Genomic DNA, 16336 nt, shown 5'->3' with positions numbered 1-16336 from the left:
TAGTGCAGTCATATGCATATTGTTATAAAGTCACCAACTGCAGCTTTAGTGTACGTTTTGTGCATATGTGAAGCAAACATTTAAGTGTTTGTTAAAGTTGTCAATATATATTAGAAACTTAAAAGACTTATTGAAAGATTATATGCTTTAGTGGTAAATTAGTGGATAAACATATTTTTCCTTTATAAAAAGAAAAAAAAAACATACATGCTAATATAAATCAAATACTTAAATTATTTTGTTAGTATATATTTTTATTCCTTTTTTTTAACCACATTTGCCCATTTTAGTAATAATTTCAATTTTAAATACATTTTAATTTTACCTGTATTTCAAGACAATTAGTCCATATTATAAATGGAAACAAAATCATAAATCTTTAACTATACAGAGACTAATTATTGTTTATATAGTCACAATTTATTCAAAGCTGCTACTAAATTCACACCTAAACTTATTTAAGTTCCACTGTAAATATTCATTAAAAACACACACACACAAATTGTAATGTCTTATATTAATAGAACATATTCTATTTTGATCTTTTGTTTTATGAAATAAGTTCCATCTACCCTTCGCCAAATAAATTATCCAAAAATATTCACGTGGATAAGATACATTTGTAAACAAGATTTCGCGTCTTTAGGGTTTTGGGTCTTTGGCTTTGCCGTAGCTCTTCCCCTAAGTGCTTGATGGGTAATGTAGGGTAGTAGCAAAAACACGTGGGTTGTATAGCGTTGCTGTGAAGCTTACGGAAACATGGCGGGCTTGGAGCTGCTCTCTGATCAGGGATACCGCCTGGATGGAAGAAAATCCACCGAACTACGGAAAGTTCAGGCCCGTATGGGAGTGTTTGCCCAGGCTGACGGGTCTGCTTATTTAGAGCAAGGAAACACCAAGGCTCTGGCTGTGGTCTACGGTCCGCACGAGGTACGTACATCTGTAGAAGTGAATGGCACTGCAGAGCAGAGTAATTAAATACATTTCCATTATTTTAAAGAAATTACCTCTTGTTAGAAGGCCGTAACTCTAAAATGAAGGTTAAAAAAAGTTTTATTCGCAATTTTATTTAAATAATTCTATTAAAAGATTGATTTTTTTTCTCTTACAGTTAGACTTTACATGTGTAAAGACGGCTTCCCTCTAATTTAATATATAGCATTTTTGTCATTTCATGTGAGTCTAGGGAAACGCCTATAAAAACAGCAGTGCTGTAAAACACTTGACTATCAGAATTAGGCTATTGGAGTTTTACTGAATTAAAATAGTTTTGTTTTATGAATTCTAATACATTCTTATAAAATATCAAAAATTGGAACAAAACATGTATCGTAATCATGTGTTCAACATCTACTTATCCAGGATAAAGATATTTAGCTAGAGGCTGTTACTCTCAGAAGTGTGAATTATCAGCATATATGCCATAGTAATTTGGGAAGGAATGATGCACAACTCATTTAATATTAATTACATTTATTTGCTGTATGTATACTCACCAACTTTAATATTAAAGTTGCAGAGAAACCACACCCTTCTCTGGGCATCAATAAGATCCAGGGGTAATTGGGACTTGATATTTCATACTAACCCAACATTCTACTGTTGGCGTGGGTTATCTGTTCCAAAATCAATTTTCATTCATATTGTTTGGGAACATGGTGATATACTCTGTGGGCAAGGAAACTGGTGTTTCGGCGTCTCTGAGTTTGTTTGTTGTTTCTGTAGTCCTTCCTGAATATTATAACCATCCCTAGGTTGAGTTATGGTACCTTTAGTAGCTGGGCTTTTATTATTTGACATTATTGTCTTTGTCTGTTTCAGATGCGGGGCTCCAGAAGTCGGGCTCTTCACGATCGAGCTGTCATCAATTGCCAGTACAGCATGGCCACGTTCAGCACAGCTGAGAGGAAGAGGAGACCACATGGAGATCGCAAATCCACCGAGATGAGTCTCCACCTGAAGCAGACGTTTGAAGCTGCTGTGATGACCCAGCTCTTCCCACGCTCTCAGATAGACATCTATGTGAAGGTAAACTAAAAACTGAAGGTTTGCCAAGTCCCACCAGCTGGGTTGTATTAAAAATATGCTTTCCCTTCCAGATTCTGCAGTCAGATGGAGGGAACTACAGTGTATGTGTGAATGCTGCCACATTGGCAGTCATTGATGCAGGCATCCCCATGAGAGACTATGTCTGCGCCTGCACCGTAGGTTTTGTCGACGAGACTCCCCTTGCCGACCTTTGCTATGCTGAGGAGAGCGGAGGAGTGAGTTCTCTGGCTTTGGCACTGCTGCCCCGAGGAGGACAGATTGCTCTCGTTCAGATGGATGCTCGACTTCATCAGGACCACCTGGGAACTCTGATTGAAGCCGCAATGACTGCTTGTAAATGTGTGAGCAAGGTGTTGGATGAGGTGGTGAGGCAGCACCTCCAAGAAACGTCGGTGCTCTCCAGAGAGTAACATCTGCACTGGGATTCTGAAAGAAACTGTTTGCTTTCATTTATTTCATTAGAAGCGTTTCTTTATACTTTTGTACATAAATAAGCTTAACAATTAAGAAGTCAGTTGCTTGCTTTTTGTATATGATCTCTGAATAAATCATTTGTTTTATGAGATTGTTTAGATGGACGGGAGCAAAATGCAAATTGGTATGAGAAGCAGTTGAAAATGCCGTAAAAAATGTGTCTACAGCTATCTTGTAGTCATATTTTTGTCAGTTTATTATTTGCTCTCCCTCAAGCCAACAAAGCCATTTCTGTGCCAATTTGCTGAGGCAGGAATTGATCTTTTAAGTATTTTGTTTTTGCCTCTGTCCTTTTAATCCAGAGGGGTTGTACTTTGTTGTTGAAGTTGCAGAAACACAATAAATGTAATGCCTTGTTCTTTCGGTGAAGTGTACATACTACTCTGAATTTAGAGGGTTTTTGTTTTATTTTGACTTATGTGCAAAATTAAATCGAGGTATGCAACTTTAAACAGATGGATCGTTTTCCTGATATCAATTTAAATTGGGAGGGACTAAAAGGTTTCTAAACAATGAAATGGGTGCTACTTTTATTTATTTCATATTATAAAAAAATAAATTTAAAGATTACCTTTGTGTTATATTTTTATTTTCCATTTTATTTCGATGCATTTTCTTAGCGGAAGTCGGTCCGCGGTAAATACGTTCCCACTAAAACAAGGAAATAGCATCGACTTTTAACCAGCTGCTGCTCTTATGAAACCTCGCCTCTGCAGGTGGATGTGACCACTATTCTGAGGTACGTTTTTGCATATTTGAAACGTTGTAAGACACATCTTCGTAACCATTAAAACAGATCCTTCTTGAGGATGTATACGCGTTTCGGGAAATTTACAAACTCCGAAAACTTGCCTGGTAACTGGTTAGCATAAGGCTAATCACAGAAGGGCTGTCATCAATACTGTTGAGACAACAGAGTTTGAGCAATGAATGAAAACTCAAAATATGTATGTTTGTTTTGGAGCGTGTGACAGTAATGTATGCGATTATATTCCACATTATAACTTCTTAAGATAAATATTATTAAAGTATATTTCTTAGTCGATGTGTATGTGCGCTTCCTGCAGGACCCGGTGAAGGAAACGACAAGATGGGACTGCTGTCTGATCCCAACAGGAGACGGGCTTTGATCAGTCTGTTGACCCGCCTCAATGCTCCGATCTGGTGAGTGTCAGTCGCAACTGGATCCTATTCAGCTTTGTTTTGTGTTTCATCATTTTAATAACATCCTTTATTTTTATAGGATCCAGACTGTCTTGTGATCTCTTTATGTCGTCTAAACGTTTTTATATACATTGAGGTCCATGTAAAACATAAGAATTAAATCCATCACCTAGTTTTATTTATAGAGCACACTGCATAGATAATTTGTTTAGATCCATATTACGTTTGAGGTCAAACAATGTTAAGAAGTGCTGTCTTAGTAAAGGTTATATCCCTTAGCTGAAAGTTTTCAGTGTTATTAATTAAGTTCCTCTAAAATTTAGCTTAAATTTCAAAATAAGAAATAGTCCTGTTGTTCTTAAACAGGACTACGGTTTTACATTTTGGCTCAGTTTTGTAAATAATTTTCCTTCTTCTCTTTCTGCATGCCAGTGCACTTTGCTACTTTGCCGGTGTGTGCTGGTTTATGGGGTTAGCGTTTGAGCCGTTTACGTTGCGGACATATATGTCGGAGAATGCCATGGGATCCACCATGGTGGAGGAGCGCTTCCCTTCTGGAGAAAGAGCTCTGGCCACAGGCAAAGAGTTTGCTGCTCACAAGAAGAAAGTTGGGTATGTTTTTCTTTTTTTTTAACGTTTTTCTTGTCTGTTGAATTTATTGAAAATCCCAGCATGAGATGAATAATATTCTACTGGTTTGTTTGACATCTTTGCAGTGGAATGCCGGTGGATTGGCTGGTGAAAACGATGCAGGCTCGAGGGCTGGAGGTGTTCACCCAGAGCTTCTCTCGTACGCTGCCCTTTCCAGATGAAAATAAAGAGAGATATGTAAGCTTATTACCAGAATTAATTTCGTACTTTTTCACTCTCCTTTCTTTTTACTTCTCTCAAATATTGACTGACTGTATCTTTCTTAATAGATGGTGAAAGGTACAAACGTCTACGGGATCCTTCGTGCCCCTCGAGCTCCACGAACTGAAGCCCTGGTGCTCAGTGCTCCTTGCAGCCCCGGCGACAACAACAACCAGGCTGTGGGCCTGCTGCTGGGCTTGGCTCACTACTTCCGCAGTGAGTAGTGCACCTTCTGACTGTTCCACAACAATCGGGAAAACCTTGAAAAGATTTGACACTTAAATTCAGTGCCGATGATTCAAGTAATTCGTCTTTGGTTACCAGGTCAGGTTTTTTGGGCCAAGGACATTATTTTCCTTGTGAACGAGCATGACTTGATTGGTATGCAGGCCTGGCTGGAGAGCTACCACCACACCAACACTACAGGTGATCATCTGTTCAAAAATAAACAGCAGAGATTCTTGAGTAAAAGGCGTACGTCATATGTTCTTGATTTAGTCCAAAACAATTAATCTTGGTGCGTTTTTTATTCTAGGAATGGACTGGTCTCCATTACAAGGTCGCGGTGGTTCAATCCAGGCTGCTCTGTCCTTGGAGCTCAGCAGTGACGTCATCACCAGTTTGGACATAATACTGGAAGGCCTCAATGGCCAGTTGCCAAACCTGGATTTGGCAAACCTCTTCTATGCTTTCTGCCAGAAGATAGGAGTCCTCTGCACCATCCAGGGCCGGGTAAAGGCCTGTAAACACATACAGCGTTATCCGGTTAGCAGAGCTGAATGATTATAATTTTTACTTTCATTTGCGAATGCTTCTGTAGCTGCAGAGGAACGACTGGGACAGCGTGTCAGGCTACAGCCATGCCGTCCAGACCATGATGCTGATGGTAATGAAGCAGGCCAGCGGGCGGCCGTGGGGAGACCACGGTTTGTTCCTTCGCTACCACATAGAGGCGGCCACCATCAAGGGCATCAACAGCTTCCGCCAGTACAAGACAGACGTCACCACCGTTGGCAGGTCAGAACCACAGACAGCTGATCTTCTTTTCTGTTTGTTTTTTTTTTTTTAATAATAACCAAATTCATCTTTTTCTTACATGTATCTCTTTATCAGATGTTCAGGCATCGAGGATACAAAGCATTTTATTAAGCGTGCTATTTCTCCAATTTGTTCTGTAGAAATTTCCTAAACTGTATAAGTTTTACATTGTTGTTCAAAATATAGCTTAAAATCACAAGAATATTAAGGAAAATGTTGTAGTACAGGTTTATGTGCATATCAAAAAATTCTGTGTCATCCAGAATAAACAAATGTTTGAATAACCTTGTAATATCAAACATTTTTCTGCCACTTGATTTTCCATTAATATGCTTGAATATAGCACACTGACCAACCACCTCATGCATGCAATCACTTGTTGCTTCCCCCTCAATGAAGGGTAGCTATCAGGAATTATAAAGTCTTTTCATTGATTAAATGTTATTTTCTAAAACTTTTTCAATGAAATTTAAATTCATATCTGGAAATATTAGCATTTCTGATGTCTTTTTTTTATTTATTTGCGTTTTAGACTCCTGGAAGGAATGTTTCGAAAACTGAATAATCTTCTGGAACGCCTGCACCAGTCCTACTTCTTCTACCTCATGCCATCACTTTCCCACTTTGTTTCCATTGGATACTATATGCCCGCCTTTGGCCTCCTTGCAGTCATCCTGCTGCTCCGTGTATCCTCTGATGATGATTTCACTTTTTTTTTTTTAGCTGAAGTCAGCCTAAAAAAAATCTGCTATTACTGACTGAATCTTAGTTGTGCACTCTTTCCATTTCTCCTCCTTGACTTTAAGTTCAGGCCTTGGACCTTTGGGTGCAGCTTGTCAGTCCACCTGCCATAGCAGCGGATGGAGTTGGTGACAACGCTCAGGTTAGAAATAAACACTGATAAATTGATGAGAGATGAAAGCATTTGTTCCTGCTCACTCACCCATAAAAACCCTCCTGAGTGCAGCAGTCCAGCCCTGGGGTTCTGTCAGTGTTGACTCCTCTGGTGATCAGCCACCTGACCGGAGCGGCTCTGTACATCCTGCCAACCCGTTTCCAGGAGATCGCTGTCGAACACTTCCCTGTTTCTGAGACTGAAGCCGTCGTCCTCACAGTCATTGCTGTTTACACAGCAGGCCTGGCTCTGCCTCATAACACACACAGGTACCGAATGACACAACCTCTGATTTATGACACTTTTTCATTTATACTCAGACTTTTTTAAATTAAAACACTGTTAAGGTTCACAAACAGTGTCCGGAACGACACTGTTTGCCACAAAATTAAAAGGGCAACAAAAAACAAACACCTCTTTATGTAATCTTGATTCAAACCAATATGTGGATACTTTGAAATGTCCTCCAAACATCCCAGCATAAGAACTGACCAAACAATATGATTAAATAAACATTTAGCTTTGCCTGTGTCGTGGTTTTGGATTAATTCTGATATTTAGATCTGACTTTTTACCACTATGCTGACTCAATTCTAGCCATGTTTCCTGTATCCCAAACATTGAAAAAAAAAAAAAAAAAACGTCTTCTGATCAGACTCTGATCATTGTTACATACTGCTCTACATGCTTAGATGGATCAGTTGAGGTGATTTCTGAAAGTCATGCCTCAGGTAAAAATGAATTTCCCTCCATATTGAGGAGCTTTCTCCACTGAAGTGGAGCTGTCACTTTGACAGTTTCTGTTGTGTTGCAGGTTGTTGTCAGGGGAGGGGACGGAGCAGGGCTGGAGGGTGCTGAAGCTAGTTGCTGTTCTTTACCTGGCTGTCCTACTGGGTTGCACTGCCCTCATTAACTTTTCCCTGGGCTTCATCCTGGCTCTCACCCTGGTGCCTGTGGCTGCTTTTGTTACGCCCCACATGCCAAAGTAATTCACTGACAGTCGTTTTTTGATCAACATTTATGTCTCACCAAAATAAATCTGAACTGTGATCAGTTTTATTCCTCTCTCTCTTTCTCTTCAGAACTTTGTCAGCTGTCGTCTTGGTGATCCTCAGCCCAGCCTTCACGCTCCTCTTCTCTGTGTTTTTCTTCCAAGAGCTGGAGGAAATGCCTGTTAGCTTCCAGGATGGCTGGCTGTTGTACCTGTCGGTTATTTCGCAGGGAATCCTGGACCACTACTTGTACGGTTCTCTGGTATATCCACTGATCGCCTTGATGGTTTATCCGTGCTGGCTGCTTTTCTGGAACATCCTCTTCTGGAAGTAGTGTGCAAGTCTGCTGCAGGCTTCACACTTTGGGATGATCTCAGGTTTACTTGATTTTGGGGAAATGCAAAAAACAAATGCTTAGATCCACTGGAGAGTTAAACAAGGACATTTACATTGCGAGAAACAAATGACTCTGTGTTTTTTGTTGGTTTGACATTTTTACTCCAAGTTTGTATTTCATCTTCCAGAGACTACAGCCATTTTCTGGTCATCTTGAACATTTTAAGCGGTGCATAAAGTGGTTTGTACTTCACATAACTTTTAACAGTTGTCGGGGAGGGGGACATGTAATAGTGGACATAAATACAATTTTTCTTTGGTAAGGAAAGTTGGTTTCTTTTTTAATAGTTTGGTTTGTGCTACTTGAAGAAAAGACTGCACTGTTGTTTTTAAAAACTGCTTGAGGGACAGGATGGTAAAGATATTAGCCTGATCATTATTATGACGCTATTAGTGGATAAGCTGTTAAGCAAGCTGCCACCAATATTTTTCTACTTGTTTTTGTCATTTTTGTTTAGTGAGACGTGTTTGTTTCGTATTTATAACTCACAACGTTAAATATGTTTAAAACCGATTCTGTGTTGTGTTTGTTTCTGCTTTCATTTCTCTTTCAAGCTTTTAAAACTGTAAAGGTGTAAATTATTATAGCATCCGTCCAGCCTAGACGGTCCTCTCCACAGCGGCTCTCTCCTCCTCATGCTGGTGACTCCCTTCAGCATTTTCTGACCATGAATTGGTTCTCCATCCATTGGCGTCCTGTTTAGATGCTCAAAGCACCTCAGCTGACTCCAGCCGATGCAGAGAAGCAGTGGCTCCACAGGTGATGGAGATCTACACCATATCTGTTAAGGCTGAGCCCAGCCAACCAACTTTTCAACCACTTGCTGTCCAGGATCTCATTCTTTTGGTCTTGACCATTGATGGTCAGAATGTAGTGGAACAATAAATCAAGAGCTTAGATCAGCACAGATAGATCTGCATAAATGATAAGAGCCCAATCTTGAGTTGTTCTTGCGTACCTCTATCATTGATCTATGTAGCCAGGGGTAGGAATCTATTTTGATGGTCAAAATATACCAGCAAATGCAGACTTGGGTCATATCGTTTTATAAAAGTAGCACTGGGCTATTTGTGGTACTTAAGAAAACTAGAATGGAACGCTCCATGCGATAATTCAAAATTATTTAAAATTTTAATTTAAATGTTCCTGTCCTGACTTGATAAAGCTGCACTGCAAAACAATTTCCTTACCTTATTTTAGTGTTTCAGCTTACAGTGAAACTCTTGATTCATATGTAGCTAAATGACATTTCTTTTTGATTATGGGGAAAAAGAACTTGGCATGCTGCTGACTTTTAAATTACATTTTATTTTAGGTTATACTTCACATGTTTTTATGGATGTCTTAGTTTATTCTTATTTGAGATATTTTATAATGTTACATGTGTTTCATCTTTCCTACCTTGAAGGATGTTTTTAGCCCAACCACCTGGACTTTTATGTTTGGTTCATGACCCTCTTGTCTTTTTTTTTTTCCTTATTTTGCATATGGACATAAAGACACGGCAATTCATGTTTTCATAGTCATTTTGTTATGCAACAAATACCAAATGTGTATGACAGTGAAAACTAACTAAAATATAGTTTTATTCATAGACAAGCTCTCCAGTTTGAATCTTAAATGACATTTCTTTGTGTCGGAGGAACTGTGAAGATGCTTGCAGGAAATGGCAAAGAACAGACAGACACTCAAATCAGATTCCTTCCTTTATATATAGATTATGCACTGAGAGTGGATCTTTCCTCGCTTTCACAACTCAGAGGAAATCAAGTACAATTAAACCACTATTTGAAATTTACATCACATTGTTAATGCATTTTAGTAAAAATCTTACACTAAATACAACCCTGTACATGGCGCATGCTTTTTGCCTCTCGTTTCCAACAGTGTTTTGGCATTAATCTGTCTTCCCGCTGCAGGTGACAGATTAACAGATTACCAGGCCACTGCACAAAGCATCATGGCTGCCCTCTCCGCATCTGGGGGACGCTGCACCCAACGTCCCCTCGTTTTCGGCTGCAATTGGATGCAAAGAAACAACTTCACTCCCTTTCTCTGCTAAAATAAATATCAGGCTGCTTGCGCCACACACACACACACACACACACACACACACAGACATAGACACCCCGTCTAAAACAAATAGCGAAGATGTCTGGCCAAATGAGATGTATGTCACAGTCATGTCATGGTGTCCATATTTAAATAGACAAAACTCTCTGTCAGAGGATTGAGTGGCACCGCATTCGCTCCAGTCAGATGGTGATCAATGCACTTTGTTCTCCCTCTGTGAGTATTTTGCCAACAGGTGTGTTTCAGATCTGAACTGCTCACTCTTGGCGTGTGTATGTGTGTGTGGAAGTGAGCGAGAAACGAAATCCAGGCGGCGATGACAGGCAGTCAGCTGCGGCTCAAACCAGACTCTCTGCGATCCTCTCTCCGTCCTTTCTCCTTGGTGAGAGATGGAGAAAGGAGGTGACTGTGTGAGGGCGGCCGGTCAGACTGATTCTACTGGACTCAGACGTGTGGGAGTACCTGCTGGATGCAGCTCTGCACGTCGGGTCTGGCGGTGGCACAGATCTCGCAGCCCGGGCGAGACGGCTTGTTGATGAAAGTGCACGAAGGACAGGCCCACTCCGTCTGCTGCAAGTTGAAAAAAGTTGAAATATTTTAGATTCCTCCATCATGAAACCAAACTCTTTAGTTTGCTCCATCCGTGGTCTATTCAAAACACCGCATGGCTCAGATACCTGCATCTTATTGGCCTTGGAGTGATCGTTCAGCTGCAGCTTCTCCAAATCAAGGACATCTTTGATGTCTCCTGCTTTGTTATTCCCTCCACCTGTTTCTGCTAAAAATAGATTAATGACAGAGAAATAATCAAAAACTTGAAAACTTGAAAAGACGGCTATCTGAAGAACTACCTGAGAATTTTCTAATGAAAAAAATCAAACAAAACATAATATGACAAGAACGCCACAAGAATACACAAACATCCCGAACAAACTCTCCAAGATGGCTTATGTGTGAAAGTGAGTTTTTTTTAAGTGGACAACTGGATCGTGTTTTTTTTAATTAGCTCTCATCAAAAGAAATCTGAAAATTTTCAGTCTAATTATTTGTTTTCACGAACAAGAATTTTGCAACAAGGCATTGGTGAAAGACAATAGAAGACCAAATTAGGAAATGGTGACTTTTATTGCACTCACCCTGGTTGTTGTGGGGAAGCTTTGAGGGCAGTGTGCTGTAACCCCTCCAGACCTGGGAGGTGAGGCTGCTTCCGGGGGGCAGCGCCGAAGCCGTCAGGGAGTTCTCCAGGTCCTGCTGGAACAGCTGCCGTGTAATGCGAGCTTGTCTGGCAGAGATCAGGTACAGGTATGCTGTATCGCCGTCTTTCTGAACTCCGTAGGAAGCCAGTGACCGCGGATCAGAGCACAGGCACTGACCGATCACCCAGCGCTGCACACGAGGATGGAAACCATACTCTAGAAAGACCTGGAGAAGCACAGCTATGGAAGTTTGCGGATAAAAGCCACCGGAAGCTTTGCTGTTTCACCAATTTCACAGTTTTCTCACCTGTTGTTTGAGTGTAGCTACAGACATGTAGGGAAAGACTATAACTGTGACGCAACAAGAAGAAGAGGCATCTTCCACCACCACGGATAAACTGGAATGAACATGGATCATGGCATAAGTCAAATATAAGTGAAACGGACTGGGTCGAAAGCCTACCCGCTTTAATTCTGACCTGATTTCTCCATCTGTGTAGTTTTTCTGGGACGGCTGTATCGTCAGCATCGCTTTTTGTCGAGCCAGTGCGGACGCGTGCTGGGAGGCAGCCTGAATGTCGCCTGCTTCGATCACTTTGGAGAGCTCCGAACACAGCTCCTCTGAAAATCACAAGACAAGGTGACGTTTCCAGAGGCCGCTGCGAGCGACAGGCGCAGAGCGACAGGCGCAGAGCGACAGGCGCAGAGCGACAGGCTCACCACAGAGCGTCAGAGAGGTCGAGCTCCTCTGATCCACCGCTGCTTCGGAGTCGTGTTTCCCGTCCGATTCACAGGCGTTTATGTTTGCCACTGTCAGAGAGAAAACAGCGAGATGTGTCACTGTATAACATCTCAATATGTGGTGGTTAACATACCGTTCAGCCCGCAATTATTCAGAAGTTTTCTGATTTATTGCCATTCAAGTAAAATATTTTGTTTCTGAGAGGAAATCAGACGGATATATTTCAAAAGATAAAACAGCTGAAAAATCAATTTTGAAAACAATAAATGTTTTGTTTAAATAATATATTTTTAATGATATTTTAATTTATAGATTTCTACCTGTGAAATCTCACATTTAAGGATCCATTTGTAATAAAGTTCAACAGGGATGAATAATTTTGCTCTATAATAATCTTCCAGCATCTTCAACAGAAATGTTGAGGCTATAAAGAAAAAAAAAATCAGGAGTTTTGTTCAAACTGACCTCTGTGCGCCTCTCTCAGTGACGATATCACCACGGTGGACCAGGCCTCGGCCTCGCGGTCGCAGCGGAAGTTGAAGCGGATGCAGTCGTGAGGTGAAGCAGCAAGACGCATCTCATGGCAACGAGAGGATTTGACCTCGTACTGCACCGAGCGCAGGTCAAACTCTGCAATGAACTGAAGGTAAGAACACATGCTGTGACAAAATGGCTTTAACAAATGAGTTTAGGTAAGTTAAAAGTGAGATGAAAATTAAAGAGAACGCTGGTCTGATTATTTGTAGATGCATATTAGAGTGGATGATTGAACAAATTATTTCTCCTCTTCAGTAGTTTGTGATTGGGCTTTAATGAATATACATATAAAAACAGCTTAGCAATCTATAGAGGAATATGTATTTTTAAGTATTTCCAAAAACTTTTCTTTTCGCTCATACTCACATTTGAGCATAAGTTAACATGAACTTAAAAAAGCACAGTTCAACCTGGTGGTGAGAAGTGTACACTTTGCAGTTTGCACAAGAAAACAGAAAGTACCCCCTTTAGAATCTGCCAGAAATTGTGTAAATCCTCAGAGATTACTCTTTCAACATTATCCGTTTACACTTGTTCACTGAAGCTCTTTAGGGAACATAAGGCCACAGAGGCAAAGGGTGCTTTGCCTCCTGCCAGAGAGAGAGACGGCATCCATGACTTCTTTGAAATGACTGAGAAATTTTTTTTTATAGATGATCTAAAAGAAATGGGGATCAAAGTAAAGCCATGCAAATCAGAAAGCGTCTCAATTGTCGGTGGGGAAAACGTCTTACTCAGAAATGAAAAGCAGATTTGGAGACTGAGAGGGTTAAGGCGGACGTCATGTGGCGAACTTGGCAAACACGGGACAGATGTGGGAGTTGTGTTTGGATACAGTGAGCCAAGTGAAGTCTACATGTTGGCAGGGTGAAAACCTTAAAATAACAATTTCTTATCCTTAAAAGTATATCAAATTCCTTCACGCTGATGTATGAGAAACGCAGAAAAAGACAGCAATTAATTTGTGGTTGTTGTATTTTTTTTTACTAAAGTTACTCTACTTTTTATTTTCTCAATATAATTTTATTTTCTCAATATATTTAGAGAAAATTTCGAAATCTTTTTTCTGTTGTCATAAGGATCTTACTGAAAGACATTATTAAGGCCAGAAAGTGGATCATTAAGTCATTGAAGAGACGGAAAAGGTGGAGTTACCTTTCTTTATATACAGCATGTTTAGAGCTACACTTCTGGAATATAATTAGTTGGCTGCTCAGACAACATATAGTAAATAATTATAGCATGTTACCTTCTGTAGTTGTGTGACATTTTTGAGACCTTCGATTGCAGGATGACTGAAAGATTTCTACTCTGACAGCAACTCAAAGACACCATAGGATCTTAATATTTCTCCCACTGTGCTCCAAACTGTTTTAGCTTTTTAATCAAATTTTGAGACTTTCTGTCTTAAGTATTTTTTTCAGTTAACAAGTTTTCAAAAAGTTAACATGCAGATGCTGTGATTTAAAGTCCTTTTAATGAGAAAAGTGTAACAGTGACCCAACGTTTTTCTGGATGTAATACAACTACCCATCAGCTGGCTGAAATACACATTTTTACTACGTGTACAGAGAAAGCCAAATTTGTCTGACCGAAACTATCTGGGGTCAGCGATGCACAAATATCAAAACTTGGTAAGCAGAATTCAATTTTCAGTTCAATTAGGTTTATTTATATAGCGCCATTTCACAACAAATGTATTTCACTTTGTTAAGTCATTTCAACTAAATTACACATACTTTCTAGTTGATCTTGGTTATCACACGGTTCATTAAGCTCAGTTTATTATTCAAATTAGTTTTACAAGTTTTCTGTCGAAGGAAATCCAGCAGATTACGAGCCGTTGATTTGCTTACACTGCGTCATTAAATTCACAATAATCCCTCACACCAAGCATGCATGGGGCGACAGTGGAGAGGAGGAAACCTTCAGTAGAACCTGGTTGGGCACGAGAGGCCGGGACCGACTGGGGCTTTGAGAAGACTGAGCAGATACACCAAAAAGAAACAAAAGAACTAATGTAGGAGTACTTCATGTTAATGAAAGCAGGAGAGCGGCACATTTAATAGCTGGCAGCAGTAATTCAAAAGACATGTCTAACTGATGTATGTTGGTAAATTGAAGGGTAGATTCCAAAACGGCTCAAAAGATAATGGAGTGATGAGAGTTACTGTGCAGCATCTCAAAATGTGCTGGGTAACATGCAGCTCATTCTGCATATAGTGGATTTGAATTGCTTTCGAATTCCAAACGGAAGAGAAGCAATCTAAAGTTTATATGATTTTATTTTCCTGATTTTATAATTCTGAATGTAACCTTAGTAGCATAGTTGTAAAAGCAGATCAAATATCGAATCCGCTTCTGAACTGCTCAAGATGGCCTACACCGTCCAGGCCAGCATTGCTGTGAGGGATGTAAAGATGCAGGAACATGGGCGCTTCCTCAACATCTGAGCGTTTAACAACAGCTCTGCAGGTAAACAAACGAGTATGCGGATGGAACCTCACCACACTGCGGTTTCCGCTCGTATCTCGCAGTGCCAGGCGGAACTCTCCGGCCAGGTTCGGGTCCATGCTGAGCTGCAGGCGCAGAGAGTCGCTGCCCGCTCCAGGTAGGCACAGGGGTCTGATCCCGGAGTGGGACACCGAGACGCGGACTGACATCAGGACAGTGCTGCAGCATGCAGCCGGGCTGGGGCCGCTGCACGCAGGCTGCTGGGACGAGGCAGGCACCGGGGCTGGGAGAGCCCAGCTACCCGAGCTGAGTGCCATGTTTCGGACACCGGGACCGGAGGAAGGGTCTTTGCTTCTGCCGTAGGGTCTACACGGTTCGGCCCGGTTTAAAGAGACGTGGTATGTTCACGGGTAGACTGTGGTTGTGTATCTGCCTTGCAGATTCTTCCATTTCTATTGAACCGAGCAGATGGGGAGCGAAAGAAAAACAAAACAGGAAGAAGAACAGCACGTCTGTTATTTATGTCCGGGGAGAAACAGAGTCGCCAATCTGAAAATGATCTAAAATAAAAACCATAACAGAATCCTGAGCATCTTCTTCATATAACTGTGTAATACAACAGCAGAGTGACTTCAGTATTCATATGAGCAACAGGAGAGTGTTACTGCCCATAGCCATCACCTTATAATGAATTTGAGGAAACTTGGATAGTATACAATTTAAAACATACATAAATATTTATCTGGTTTAATCAAAAATAGCCAGAAACATGTGCTTGAAATGCATTGTTCTTATTGGATTTATATCTGAAACGAGTTTCACTATTTATGTAAAATTGCTGACATAATTAACTCTTTTTTTTAGTGATATTTTAACTTGTTGTGCTGTAATTAATAAATACATTTATGTCTGTCTGTGTAAAAGTTCTCAGACATGCAATGTATAGTCTTTGCATTACTACATTTATAAAGGAGTGTTAACTGTTAACTACCAGAAAAGAATAATAATTCCTTAGTGGGTAATTTCATTCTGTATTTATTAATTGCTTATTTAAACACAACTTTTTGTTCAACATGGCAAGTGTCCTGTACTTGTACAGCGTTTTATCTAGAGCAAAGGACGCAAAGGGTTTCACACTACATTCAATCATTCACCCATTCACAAATACATTCACACACTGATGGTGGTGTCAGCCTTCTTCAGGCTGGCAGTCTGACTGCACCTTCGCCATCAGGCCTTCTGACCACCACTGTATAATTTGCAGAAGTATACATAATGATTTACTTATGAAATGGGTCATGAGTTAATTTTTTGTATGACTAATTTATAATATCTTTCCAATGCTGGCATGTTTAACCCTCCTGTTATGTTCGTTTCTAGGGTACAGCAAAAATGTCCGTGGGCCAATTTGACCCGGGAGTGTTTAATCATGCACTAGTGTCAGAAACCAAAACCTTTTTGTATCTGATTATT

At 40.4% G+C, this 16336-nt stretch overlaps 3 protein-coding genes across 4 annotated transcripts; 2 read left to right on the top strand and 1 right to left on the bottom strand.

Moving 5' to 3' along the window:
- The first annotated feature begins 721 nt into the window (after positions 1 to 721).
- On the top strand, positions 722 to 2882 carry exosc4 (exosome component 4). Its single transcript, XM_005812866.3, has 3 exons — positions 722 to 930; positions 1822 to 2028; positions 2100 to 2882. Exons 1-3 carry the CDS (start codon positions 760 to 762, stop codon positions 2457 to 2459), a joined length of 738 nt encoding a protein of 245 aa, XP_005812923.1. The 5' UTR covers positions 722 to 759; the 3' UTR covers positions 2460 to 2882.
- Positions 2883 to 3174: 292 nt separating this feature from the next.
- On the top strand, positions 3175 to 8374 carry gpaa1 (glycosylphosphatidylinositol anchor attachment 1). Its single transcript, XM_005812867.2, has 13 exons — positions 3175 to 3262; positions 3591 to 3687; positions 4120 to 4299; positions 4404 to 4515; positions 4608 to 4755; positions 4864 to 4965; positions 5075 to 5271; positions 5360 to 5556; positions 6110 to 6263; positions 6389 to 6460; positions 6545 to 6741; positions 7287 to 7457; positions 7555 to 8374. Exons 2-13 carry the CDS (start codon positions 3614 to 3616, stop codon positions 7796 to 7798), a joined length of 1848 nt encoding a protein of 615 aa, XP_005812924.1. The 5' UTR covers positions 3175 to 3262; positions 3591 to 3613; the 3' UTR covers positions 7799 to 8374.
- Positions 8375 to 9554: 1180 nt separating this feature from the next.
- Positions 9555 to 16310, bottom strand: sharpin (SHANK associated RH domain interactor). Of its 2 annotated transcripts, none has more exons than XM_023334766.1 (9): positions 14917 to 16310; positions 12338 to 12512; positions 11851 to 11940; positions 11610 to 11751; positions 11438 to 11528; positions 11071 to 11356; positions 10612 to 10709; positions 10397 to 10504; positions 9555 to 10312 (listed from the first exon to the last, which is right to left on the bottom strand). In XM_023334766.1, exons 1-9 carry the CDS (start codon positions 15178 to 15180, stop codon positions 10262 to 10264), a joined length of 1305 nt encoding a protein of 434 aa, XP_023190534.1. In that variant the 5' UTR covers positions 15181 to 16310; the 3' UTR covers positions 9555 to 10261. The 2 variants fall into 2 exon arrangements, with proteins under 2 accessions (XP_023190534.1, XP_005812926.1); XM_005812869.2 differs by having other exon boundaries at positions 10612 to 10712; positions 14917 to 16308.
- Between the last annotated feature and the right edge of the window lie 26 nt (positions 16311 to 16336).

This window comes from Xiphophorus maculatus, chromosome 6 (genome assembly GCF_002775205.1).
Source record: "Xiphophorus maculatus strain JP 163 A chromosome 6, X_maculatus-5.0-male, whole genome shotgun sequence".
Lineage (NCBI taxonomy): Eukaryota > Metazoa > Chordata > Actinopteri > Cyprinodontiformes > Poeciliidae > Xiphophorus > Xiphophorus maculatus.
Note: the sequence above shows the minus strand (reverse complement) of the source record. Positions and strands in the feature narration are given on the sequence as shown.